The sequence below is a fragment of the Anguilla rostrata genome, chromosome 12 (genome assembly GCF_018555375.3).
Source record: "Anguilla rostrata isolate EN2019 chromosome 12, ASM1855537v3, whole genome shotgun sequence".
NCBI classification, from domain to species: domain Eukaryota; kingdom Metazoa; phylum Chordata; class Actinopteri; order Anguilliformes; family Anguillidae; genus Anguilla; species Anguilla rostrata.
The window spans coordinates 38,791,141-38,804,246 of NC_057944.1; the positions used below are offsets into that span (position 1 = coordinate 38,791,141).

The 13,106-nt window shown below is 46.0% G+C and overlaps 1 protein-coding gene across 1 annotated transcript in view; it reads left to right on the top strand.

The window, feature by feature from the left end:
• Positions 1–13,106, top strand: part of cntn5 (contactin 5) — a 205,952-nt gene that overhangs the window by 163,033 nt on the left and 29,813 nt on the right. Inside the window, exons 12-14 of the mRNA XM_064301519.1 lie at positions 250–394; positions 10,555–10,679; positions 11,666–11,905. Of these exons, the coding sequence (XP_064157589.1) occupies positions 250–394; positions 10,555–10,679; positions 11,666–11,905 (510 nt within the window). The remainder of the gene's footprint in view (positions 1–249; positions 395–10,554; positions 10,680–11,665; positions 11,906–13,106) is intronic.

Genomic DNA, 13,106 nt, shown 5'->3' on the forward strand with positions numbered 1-13,106 from the left:
CTCGGAATACAGACACGGCGTAAACAGAAAGGGTTTTTATACACGGCTCGGAATACAGACACGGCGTAAACAGAAAGGGTTTTTATACACGGCTCGGAATACAGACACGGCGTAAACAGGAAGTGTTTTTATTAAAGGGCTCGGAGCCAAATGAGGCCTCCGTTTTCCCAGGTGAACAGGGGGAGCTGGGATGGCACCTGGAAGCTCAGTGCGTCTCCTGTCTCTTTTTTTTTTTTTTTTTTTTGCCAGCGTCCGCGCCCGCCTTCCCCCCCAGTCCCGTCCGCGTCATCGCCACCGTGGGGAAGGAGGTGTCCCTGGAGTGCAGGCCCAGCGCCTCCCCGAAACCCACGGTCACCTGGAAGAGAGGGGACCGGAGGATACTGCCCAGTAAGAGGTACTCAGCAGCGCACGCGCTCCGCCGCTTCGGGCTTTACGTTCTGCTTTTAAACACGAGCGGGACGTCCGGCTGGGTGAGATAGTTCGTCCAGTGCAGATGTGCTGCCGGTCACTGACCTTTTCCCACTTGAGTGTCTGTGCAGAAAATAATACCAAACTGAGAATGTTTTGTGGGTATTACTGTTTCTTTCTTTGAAAATATGTCTGCTATATCGGCCTGGACATATTTAAAGGCATACTATGCTGGATTTTTAGCAATTTTTAGGAGTCTCCTCCTCTGTCCTCAACCCCGCCCACTCACCCTGAGTACCCCACCCGACACAGCTACGCTGGATAGCTAGAGGTAACGTTACTTACACGTTCAACAGAAAACACGCCAAATCCCCCTCTTTTTTATCCTCCTGAGGAAGAGCGATTCCCAGGTTGACTCTGGTGTTTTACTGAGCCCTGTCAGCTTGTGGTTTCGCTGCAAACGCGCCTCTGAGAGCTGATCCCACCCCACAGGCTGCGTCGCCACACCCACCCCTCACCACACCGAAAAGAACGTCACTCCCAGAAACGTCCCAAACTCAGGCAGAGGAGCATGGATTCAGAAAATGTGTGCAAAGACAGAGACTGCCAGTGTATGATAAATATGACTGAGCATGCTTATTTTATGATATTTTCAAGGTAAAAATCCTGCATTAGTATAACTTAATAATTTTGGACATGGCATTTTTTGTGAAAATGTAAAAAAAAAAAAAAAAATGAAATAGGTAACATTTTTCATTAATATTTCTAACACAATGTCTTACCATCTTTTGTCACCTTCTTATGTCATTTCCAACCAGAAAAAACCTATTCATCAAATAAAAATTCACAATAACTCAAAATTTGCCATGGGTATGAATAATGTTCCTTCTTTTTTTTCTGTATTCACGGGGCTCGCTGAAGTCATCAACATTCGCATTGCAAGCCAAGGCTAAGGCTGCACGTTGATTAAATCCGGGCGGTTTAAAAGGAAGCATATTTATATTTAACCTTCAGACCTTGTTGGTTCGGAGTAAAGAAGTACTTGTTTGCAGTGTTGGCCAAGGTCGCGTTGCCATTGGTTACGTTGGAACTGGTTTATTGTACTGCGCCAGGAAGCTCACCACACATTAGCGAAGGTGGAGAGGGAGAGAACATTTATTTATCATTTTTATTTCATTAAATCTGGGGATGGTTTTGGTGGCAAGTTTGCGAGAGCCAGATCTGGGATTTGGCCAGGACACCGGGGAACCCCCTACTCTTAGCGATAAGTGTCCTGGGAACTTTAATGACCACAATCGGGATGTCGGGTCCTCTCGATATCGATTGTGAAATTCAAAAGGGAAGGAAATTTTGAATGGAGCAGAGGACAGTTTGTGTTGCTTGTAGCGAAAAAGGGCAACAGGAGTTTTTCGATGTTTCTGAAGTTCTCAAACAGCCTGCGTTGGGTTGTTAAACCCCAAGGTGAGCCCCTCTGGGCCCGAGTGCAGACCTTCTCAACGCACTTCCCCTGAACTCATCAGGAGCTCATCGATGGCGTCTGGAGGTACGTAAACTGTTTTGTAAAAAATGCAGTGGATTGTGGGACGGCACTGGGGGGCGTTCCCTTGTTTTCTGGGAGGAGGACACACCAGCTGAGGCTGAGTTTCATCCGCTTCCTGGAGGCGGCATCTTGCCTCGGTGGATAAGTGGGGAGGGGGGTGTGGTGTCCCACAATGCTCTGCTTCCGAGAGGGGTCCCGGGTGGTTGACGAGCACTCAGTCAGCAGGTGGGGGCAGAGGGGAGGGCGGGGGTGCAGAAATGATCAGTCGGTGTTGATTGCTCTTGGATGTCCGCGGGAGAACCAGCTCTCTGTGTTCTGCCACAGGCCTGGCGTCTCATGCATTCCACTCCTCGGGAATACAGGAAGCCCCTCCATAGTCACTATTGGCAACATAATTATTCTTCCTCCTGCAAAAGTCCTCATAAAACGTAGTTCCTATAGAAAAATTATAGAATTTTAAGGCAAAGTCAGAGATGAGTGGAAAATGAGGTAAATGTGTGTTTGCATGCTTGTGCATGTGTTTCTGTGTTTGTGTTTGTGTGTGTGTTTGTATGTGTGCGTGCGTGTGTGTGTGTACATGCTTGTGCATGCGTTTCTGTGTGTGTGTGTGTTTGTGTGTGCGTGCGTGTGTGTGTGTACGTGCTTGTGCATGTGTTTCTGTGTGTGTGTGTGCGTGTGTGCGTGTGTGTGTGTTTGCGTGCGTGTGTGTGTGTGCTTGTGCATGCGTGCCCGTGTGGACATGTGCTGACACCTGTTCGTAAACGGCCTGCTGTCTGCCACCCCTGCGCTCTGTGTTTGCTGTAATTCTGATTTCACACGTCGCTTGTTTCCGAACAATCCTTGTCTCAGCGCCAAGCGTGTGCTAATTTAGGCCTGAGAAAGAGGCGGTGCTGCGCGTAGCTTTCTGATGGGCCCGCTCGCGATGGACCTCTTACTCACGCCTTGTCATATCCCACAATGCACGCTGTCATATCCCACAATGCACACTGTTATATCCCACAGTGCACAGTTATATCCCACAGTGCACACCCTTATATCCCACAGTGTGCACCATTATATCCCACAATGTATGCTGTTTTATCCCACAATGCACACCATTATATCCCACAATGCACACTGTTATATCCCACAGTGTGCACAGTTATATCCCACAATGTATCCTGTTTTATCCCACAATGCACACCATTATATCCCACAATGCACGCCGTTATATCCCACAATGCACACCGTTATATCCCACAATGGACACTGTTATATCCCACAGTGCACACCATTATATCCCACAATGCACACCCTTATATCCCACAATGCATACTGTTATATCCCACAATGCACGCTGCTCACCTCCCCTTCCCACGAGGCGGGCCCGGCCCTGGTCCTGTCCTCTCTCAGAGTTAAACGCTCTGGGAGAACAGCTCAGGGCTACTCCCAGACCGGGGAGTTCTCCCTCCTTCCAGCTCATTCCAGGGTGTCCCACGCGGTCGGCCGTTCGTCTGGTTTATAACTCACAGGATCAGACCGTTAGAGGCTACGCGATGCGCGTGAGGTAACCACGGTAACGTCCACTCAGGCATCTCACGGACAGCAGGATTTAACGGGCTCAAACACTCGCACGCTCGCAGAGAGTTTAGGACCCAATTAATGATTAACGCGCAAGGCAGCAGAACTCTGAGCACGTTTCTCTGTGATATTAAGGCCAATTGGTAATCTGTTCGCAGTTTTTTAAGTTCATATTTCACCATAATTTGTGCTGCTGTGATTCTTTTTCCGTCCCATTGTTTGTTATTTTTGTGTAAATCCTCTCTCGAGAGAAGCAGGAGATAACTCATTTTTAAGGCCAAGATGTTCTCTGTTGTGTTCAGATACGGGATTCTTCTTATGGCTGTGTTTTGTACGGTCGTATTTTGGTCAGGAGAAATTCCTGTCCCTGTAGTCCACCGTCATAATAATATTAACTCAATGCTATTACGGTGAAGATGAGCTTTTTATCATGGAAAGTAAATCCTCTTTTTCCCTCAGTGTGCAAGTTTACTGTTTTATTACATTTATTTTTTTTTTACTTTGAAAAGACAGTGGAATGTACGCATTGTCCTGAGGAGGCTGGAATTAGATGCGAGTTTAATTAGGCTCATTTCGGGAGAAAAGAAAACCGCGTATGATAAAATGTAAAATTGTCCCAATTATAAAAGAGCCAACGGTTGCAGTCAGATGTTGGGGAACAAATGTGTCATTTTTCAGTGGACAATCATGCCATTATCAAGGTTATACACAGTTGGTGGGATGGGGGTGGCGGGCGGGGGGGGGGGGTGTGGGAGGTGGGGGTGTGGGGGGGGGGGGTTGATTTTACAAAGGCTTGATGACGGACTTCACTGGCTCTGAGAGTGAATACGAGGAAGAAAGCAAATGATCTCTCGTTATGCGAGATAGGGGAGCTTCTCTAAGCTTCTCTGGATAATAGTGGGGGAAGGTTAGAGCCGGAATGGCTGCCGTTGGTACCTAATGAGGATTTATTATCTTCCTTCTGATAAGCGCACGGTCCTTTTATTTGTGCTTTCTGATTTATCCCATCTAGTACTTGCTGTGTTTTTTTCCCCGCTATGGTAGGTTATGCATATTTTTTTTATTCGCTCTTGTTAAGAGGCACAGCTTTCAAAATCCAGCAGGTTTTATTTTTCTTTTTCTTTTTGGTTTGTTTTTGTTGTTTTTTTAAATTTATTTTGGTTTTATATTTATTCAGGATGCTGCGCACGCTCCTTAATAATGGTGCGGCAGCTCATGCAGGAGTTATTCATGAATGCACTTCAGCGGTTAGCGTTAGCCCGCCAGCGTGGTTTCCCCCGTGTGCGTCCGCAGACCAGGACCAGCGAGAGCAGAGAGACGGGCTAAGCATCGCTGCGGTCTTGTGGAAAGCACACGGCAGCTTGTTGATATTCCCCGTGGATCTTGGCTCTGTACGGCAGTGGGCAAAAGCTCCTTCGTTCAGATTAATTGGAACGATATGCGATATGGTCACGCACCAATCAACTGACTGGGTTTGGCTCACCCGTCCAATCACAGCATTGATCATCTGCTCATCTGCGGTAATTTATACACCTACTTGTGTGTGCTGACGGGGAACGTATCATAGCTCAGAGCATCATTTGTCCCCCCAATTATGGAACCCATCACTGTTGCATTGTCCCATACTTCAGCTTTTACCATGCCATTAATTGCCATTGTTTATACGTGCTCACTGATTGGACATTCGTCAGTAATTTCGTTTAGTTTTGCAGTTTTGTCTTTCACGTACTGTAGAGGTGAGTTAGTTTGCTCGCTCATATTTTCTCCTCTTCACAGTTGAAGAAATGGAAATGTAAGTGCTTTCCCTGTCTGCAGTGGAATTCATCATCGTAAGCACCGCGCACACGCTCACTGATAACACACTACGTCACGTATGGAATTTAAAGTGTGGACGTGGGCACTGTGGTGCGCTCAGCAATGATGGATCTCTCTTCCCAGTAAATAAATTGATGTGTGTCACCGAAAGTACTTCATTCTGTCTAACCAAACTCTTTTTTTTTTTCTTTTTTTTGGTTGCTGTGCCAACCCCTGTGAGACGGATCCATTACCTTATTGACTGGGCACTGGCAGCAAGGCATGATGGGTAGACCAGTGCTTGATTTGGCCAGAGGACTAGTCCTCCACTGTTCAGGGGCTGCATGCCCCAGCCCCAGACCCCCCCACCCGCCCCCCCAGTCCCAGGCACCCACGTTATTTATCACGGAGCATGCTCAGACTGCCAGAGGACGCTCCGGAATTATTCAGACTTTTCTGCTGACTCGCAGAGATGCGGCGCGTCGGGTAATTTATGACGAGGAGCAACCGCTGGGACGTGCTCTTACAGCGTCACCACGGAAACGCGCTCGCGTGAACGGCAGCAGGGTGAGAGAGAGAGAGAGGAGGGGAGGGAGAGAGAGAGGGAGAGGGAGAGGAGGGAGGAGAGAGGGAGGAGGAGAGGGGAGGAGGGGGAGGGAGGGGAGAGAGGGGGAGGGGAGAGAGAAAGAGAGAGAGGAGAGGAGAGAAGAAGGAGGGAGAGGGAGAGAGAGAGTGAGAGAGAGAGAGAGAGGGAGGGAGAGGGAGAGAGGGAGTTAGAGATAGAGAGAGAGAGAGACGGCGGCCATGTTAGATCTCAGCATCTGGGCCCAGAGTTGTTTTTGGGTCACGGTCTGAAAAGTGCTTATGGAGCAAGCGTACCCGATGTCTGCAGGGAGTCAGCTTTAACACTGCTGCTCTTATTGATCCGAAAGTTCTAAGCAGCTGCGTCTGTACTTGTGTCTACGCTACATACTGTATACTGTGATACCAATACGTCTCATACGATATGATGCCCTGAAATGGGGGGGCTATACATACATTTCTGCATGGCTACATGGTGAAACCAAAATGTATAACAATGCCCTTAAATAAAAGCTGAAAATGTGCTTTTTAACCACATGTTATAATTAAAAATCCAAAACTGTGAAGTCCTACAGAGCCAAATAAAGAAAAGAAAGGATCTCTCCCAAACATTATGGAGCTCACTGTATGTATATATATATATATATACATATATACAGTATATAGTGCTGTCTGCAAGTACCCATCAAATGTAGTCATTGAACTATGTGTAAACAGAGCTGCAGTTCTTACACAGATCACCCAGAATGGATGTAAATACGCTTAAAATTAAGGCTGACAGTCAAAACAACAAAAAATTGTGTCACTGCAAATTCTTATGGACTGCACTGTGTGTACAACCTACAGTGTACAGACAAGACACATTCATAAAGAGGTACCTTCTCTGAGAGCTTGACTGAGATCAAACACGGGCAGGAGCAGTGGTTGATGGGTAATTGGCGCCCGCGGGCTCTGTGTACCTGCAGACCTGTACACTGCCCGTGGGCTGGCGTGGCAGGTGGCCCATGGATCAGCGGGGCTGCTTTCCCGTGGAAAATGAGTCCCTTTCTCGGGATCATCTGTAAAAGGCGCACATCGCCGTTTAACCTTGTGAAGTGTGAGTCCAGCGCGTGATTTATGTGTGCTTATAAATACTGACCTCAGGCAGTGCCGGCTTAATTAAATGCCAGATGTCTAATCCGCGGACTTTAGTGTATGAAGGGGAGCTCCTGATTGATGGGCGGAAGTCTCTGTCCGGAGAGCCGCTCCGGAGGACGGTATGTTGATGAATGAACCCCTTCTTCCTTTAATCCGATATATTCCGCACAGCGAGACTCTTCGGGAGCTTAATTTATTGTGTTTGCCGTCTCGACATCATGGGGCAAAAAAAACCACCACCAGCAGCTTTATTTTATTTCTAACTCCATTTTTTCCTGCTTTTCCACTCAGTTTGAGAGCAATGAAGTTAGAGGGAGAGACGAAGAGGAAGAGTGACCGGACGTGATATGTATTAAACTGCAGATTTGGACCCATAACTTTTATAGACGTTATTAAACATCCCTCAGCTGTATACGTGCCAAGGCTTTGTGCCATTTAGAATGCATTAGGATAAATTCATACTTGTATTATGGTGTGCCAACATTTTGTCTCAGACCTGTATTAATATTGGTGGCACATATTGGTGGAATATATTCTTCTGAATATTTTGCAGTTGCCATTGAACTTGTTTAACCAGGGAGCTAAGATTTCCAGTATGAATAATGTTCTAAGATGTTTAAAAATCCTTTATCAATTTTCATGTGCCTATCTTTGAATGGAACTATTTCAGTCAAATGACTACGCAGTCCACTCTTCATGTATGTTTTGAGTCATAGAAACAACAGAATAATATATCGTATTGAAAATATGTCTGTGAAGGCAGATTTTCATTTGGAAACACTCTCCTTCCGGAGTATAATCTCTGTTCGTTTGTTCAGTCCAGGTTTAAATGGATTTCAGGATATATATTTCATATATTAAATTATTAAACTTCTGAGAGCCTTCCGTATACACTAGCGTGTACACTCGCGTGAGCCTTCTCTTGTCGGTCAGCGATGGACATTTAGAAGCGCTTAGAACTCCTTCCCGCTAGCCAGCCAGGCTGCCTTTCACGTTGCAAGGATTTTCTGACATTAAGCGCGTGCCAAGAAAGACCTCTGCGGACGGCGAGGAGTTCAATAGTTGAGAAGAACGCACGCGGAAGGAATCGAAAAACTGGCAGACGCGCGAGCCTTTATCTGCGGCAGGCAGCCGTGCCCCGTTAATGAAGGTCTGTAATTAACATGGATTTCCGCTAATGTTCGCCGCTTTTGTTTTATAAATGAAAAGTGTTAATCCCGTTAGCTGTGGTCTACGTGCGTTTGCTCGGTTTTCTCTTAAAGACGGGTGGAAGGAAGACGCGACTGGGACGTTTTGGGACGCGAATCACAGAAAAAGTTCACATCTCAAATTTCATTTTCCACGTACTCTGCATGTTCTTTTTATGTTCTTCCGCAAAGAGACAATAAGCTCGTGAAAACGGAAATAGAATTTTCAAGCTGTCTCTGAGTATTTGTATGCGTTTGTAGAAAAACCTGGCCGTAGGCCTAGGTTTAGGTTTACGACTCAGAAAAAAATGTATTTAAGCTCACTGCGAGGAGACATTTCTTAATTGAATATTTCCTTCGTCTGGCTGTCTTATTTGCATATTCTGTGTACTCAATGGCCCTATCAGTGCAATTGTTTGTCTCTTTTGTCCCGGCCGGATGTGGATTCTTCAGTTAATTCACAGAATGTATTCCACAGTGACTGCTTCTGCGTCTGAAAACCTCACTGTGTGTGCAGCTGCCTCCCGTCACACCTTTGTGTGCACGTCCCCCCCCCCCCCCCCCCCGCCCCCGCCCCCGCCCCGCCCCAACGCCGTCCTCCAATTTTCATTATCCAAGCCAGCATGAAATAACGATAGCGCTGTACACAGCGGGAAGCACATTAATACAGAGAGTGAGACGCAACGTTTCCTTTAATAGGGATTTCTTTGGGAGGTTGGGGTGTGTGTGTGTGTCGGGGGGGGGTTGTTGGATATGAATTTCAGTTGAAGGGATTGTTTTGCTGTGTGTAAACATTTGACTTGAGAAAACAAAAACGTTGGGCAGAAGTGCTCTTCAGCTCTTACAGACTGCTGCTGGTCTCGCTGTAGTCTACCCTCATCCGTACGTCCGGGTGCATGTCTGCTCCACCACTAGTTTTGGAAATGATCAGGGCTTTCTCTTTCTTCTCATAAAAATAGGTTTATGTTGATGCAGTACAATTCCCCCCACCCCCCCACCCCTCTCTCCCACAGGGCATCAGGACAAGCATCAGGATACAAGCTTAGCTGGAAAATTATTATTCCGATCTGGGACAGGGACCGTTGAAAATGCATTAGACAATTTCCTGATTTGCATAGTCCAAACCCTCTTGGTATTTCATCGTGGTTGTTTTGCTTTGCTATTCTATCACACTTTCTTTCTACAGCAACGAAAAAGCTTTCATGAAAAGCTTTTTTTCAAGCCACTACTGTTTGTTTCAATTTAATTCGAGGGGCACCTGTCAAAATTGACAGCATTTTTGAAGTATGGCTTTTTAGGAAAGCACATGATTCGAACAGTTCATATGTTCGTTTGATATAGCAGTGTTTCCGTGCTTTATCTTTCACAGCGACAACTCTGTCCCCACAAAGGAGAACTCAAACACCACAAAAACAGCTTTATGACTTTTATGACTATATTGACTAATTTGGAGATTCTGGAACAGTGCTGACCTTGAACACCATGGACGATGTGTATGAGAACCTGTTTAAACTATAGTGACCTACTGTTATGTTAAAGTCAGCATTTCTTGTGTAGTTGCCTCTCCTGAACAGAGAAGAGACCAAACATCCAAGGAGACTTCATCAGCATAATAAACCTTTAAATAAAGCTACGGATAGCTACAGTATTGGCCTTGTGGAGGTTGTCCATAGCTAGCTAGCCCGGCAAGTAATAATGGAACGAACATTATATGGATCAATAGAAATAAATATTGCTAAGTAGCTAATATTAATGTTATAAGGTTCTTGTAGCAGAAACTGTAGTGTCACAGTAAAGTGTGATAGCAAAAATTTTGAAAAAACAAAACTGAATGTAAGAATTAGATTTAATCATATGAACAATGCTGACATCAGTGTGTAATCCCACATCGCCCCCACCCCCCGTCCACAATTGCTGTCTCCATCCACCCCATTCCACAATCTTCATGAAACCTCATCTGAAATATAACCAGCGCCAACTTATGATGGGGGGGGGTCCCCTGGATGTCTTTGAGCCTGGGTGGGGGGTCCCTGTCTCAGAAGAGGTTAGAGACGACCGTGTTTTAGAGTTTGAAGTGTCCCTGTTTTGTTCTGTTCAACATGATCTTGCTGATAAACATGTTGAGGGTTGAAGTCTGTTTGTTTGGCTTCTGTTCAGCAGGACTGTGCTGATAAACATGATGAGTGCTTTTGTAGTCTGTCTGTTTGAATTCTGTTCCAGCAGGACTGTGCTGATAAACATGATGAGTGCTTTTGTAGTCTGTCTGTTTGGGTTCTGTTCCACAGGATCCTGCTGTAAAAACCTTTAAGGGTTTAAAGTCGGCCTGTTTTGGGTTCTGTTCCGCAGGATCCTGCTGTTGAACAACACCCTTCGGATCCTGAACTCCAGCCGCGGGGACGAGGGGAACTACGTGTGCCAAGCGATTAACATGTTCGGCTTCGCCGAGATGACCACCACGCTGTGGGTGAAAGGTACGAGTGGCACAGCCTGGCACCTAGTGCCCACTGTGTGTGTGTGTGTGTGCGTGTGTGCGTGTGTGTGTGTGTGTGTGTGTGTGTGTGCGTCTGTGTGTACATGTATATGTGTGTGTGTGCGTATGTCTGTCTGTATAAATGTGTGTGTGTGTGTGTAGTGCCATAACAGCTCTAAGGAGGATTTGATTTGGGGGGGCCCTGCACCCCATAATTATGAAACATATGAATAATAGAATAATTGGGGGTCCCCTGGTGGTCATGGGGCCCTAAGAAGCAGCTAATGTCTCCTTTTGGGGCAGACCAGCTCTGCTGTAGTGAGAGGGTGTGCATTGTGATGCGAGTGAAGTAAAATAACCCTTATTTTGTGCAATCACAACTAGTATCATGATTGCATAATATAATGCAATTACAACAAGTGCAATGTTGTAATTGCATTATACAAACCTGCCCATCTTCCACTGTAGTCTCAAGTCACATTTCTTCAGACTGTACCTGGACTAACTACCTATCACTATTCTGCAGGGCACTCCCAATCTAGGATTACTCTTATCACTTATATCCTTCCACTTTGTTCCTGTAGCACTTTTGTGTTACACATATTCCTCCATTCAGCACTTAAATTGCACTTGTATCGTTATCTTGATGTTGTAGCTTGTTGTCATGCCTCCTTGTTTGACTTAACATTACTCTCTGACCTAGCCTCTGCTTACTCTGTAAACTGGACTTAATGTGTTCGTGGCCATGAATAACTTTTACATAATGAGTACTGTACCTTATCTGACCTGTGTTTTTTAGTTATTCCAATGACCTTCGGCGTGCACTTTGGATAAAAGCGTCTGCCAAATGAATGTAATGTAATGTAATGCAGTGTGTCTGGCTGTTCATTAGTGCCTGAGGGTTAACCTTGCCCTGGCCTCCCCTGTACAGCAGACACAGTCACTGAGGGGTGGGCGGAGACTGAGACACAGCTTTTTTATCTCCAGAGCCAATGAGTGTCGAGCTGAGCCCGGCGCGGGTGGAGGTGACGGTCGGGGAGAGCGTGGTGCTCAGCTGCAAGGCCAGACACGACCCCTCCCTGGACGTGCGCTTCCTGTGGCTCCTCAACCAGCAGCCTCTCAGCTTCAACCAGGAGGGCGGCCATTTTGAGTACATCCAAACAGTAAGTGCCGAGCCAGGGGAGCCAGGGGATCCAGAGGATTCCGACGAGGGTCGATCCGTTTCACGTCCACTTCTGCTCGTAATTATTTAATTAGCCCCGTCGTTTATTGATTTGGTAGTGTTTCATAAAGCCTACCACAGCTAACTGCAAATTGCCTGGGCTTTTTAATTTTTTATTTCTTCTTTACTGTGGTCTGCTGTAGGAGCAAACTGGCACTGGTGTATACAGCAGTTTAGAAAAGTTAATTGGCCCTCCTGGAATGGAGTTGTACAACCGAACAATTTTATACTTTAATTCATTTAGCAGGCGGTCTTATCCAGGGTGACTTACACAGTTTAACTTTTTATGTTTTTTTTTTTTTTTTTTACAAACATGCAGTCCATTTATGGTGCTTATTAACTGCAGCAATTCAGGTTAAGCACCTCGCTCAAGGGTCCAACGGAAGTGCCTCGCTGGCCAATCGAACCCGCAGCCCTGGAGGAGCGGGCCCGGTTCTCACACCTATTATTCCACAATGCCACCCTGTGATTACATGGCATTAATTTAAGTGACATGTTTATCTTAAAGCGAATTACAAAACAAAGTGCTTAAGTGCACTCAAATGGGTTAAGTCAATAGCGGAGGCGAAAGTGAGATACAGTTTTAATGTCGTGAATATTAGCGTGGTCGCTGTCCCGAAAAACACAATCCCGAATATGAAACGTACACAATTACTCAACATGGGGAATTCAGATGAATTTAGAATGAATTGAGAGTCTTGTAATAGAGACCAAGGGTTAACGGACTGGTTTGGGAATAAAGTATATATCAGTGCTGCAGCGCTAAGTAATCCAAGGTGACTTTGAGGGAAAATTCACAAGATTTGATTGAATGTTTAAGACATGGCACTTTGTCACATAAGCCATGTTCGACATGACCAGCCTCTCAATCAAGCACCTCCCAGCAGTCGCGTTGAAAACTGGGATCCTGTTTTTTTTGTTTTTAGTTTGGAGAGGTTACTGTGTAGACAGGGGAGACCTGTTCATAAACCCTCTCTGGGTAGGAATACTGATCTGGGATCAGTTTGGCATTGCCGCTCAGTATGGACATGGTGGGGAATGGCCAGGGGGAGAACTGATCTTAGATCAGTACCGCTGCTCTGAGATGCTCTGTCATTGTGTGCCCAGGTCCCCACGAAGGTTTCCCAAAACAAAGGTGAAGGACCAACAGGCACACACTCACTCTCTCTCATACACACACACACACACACACTCTCTCTCTCTCAT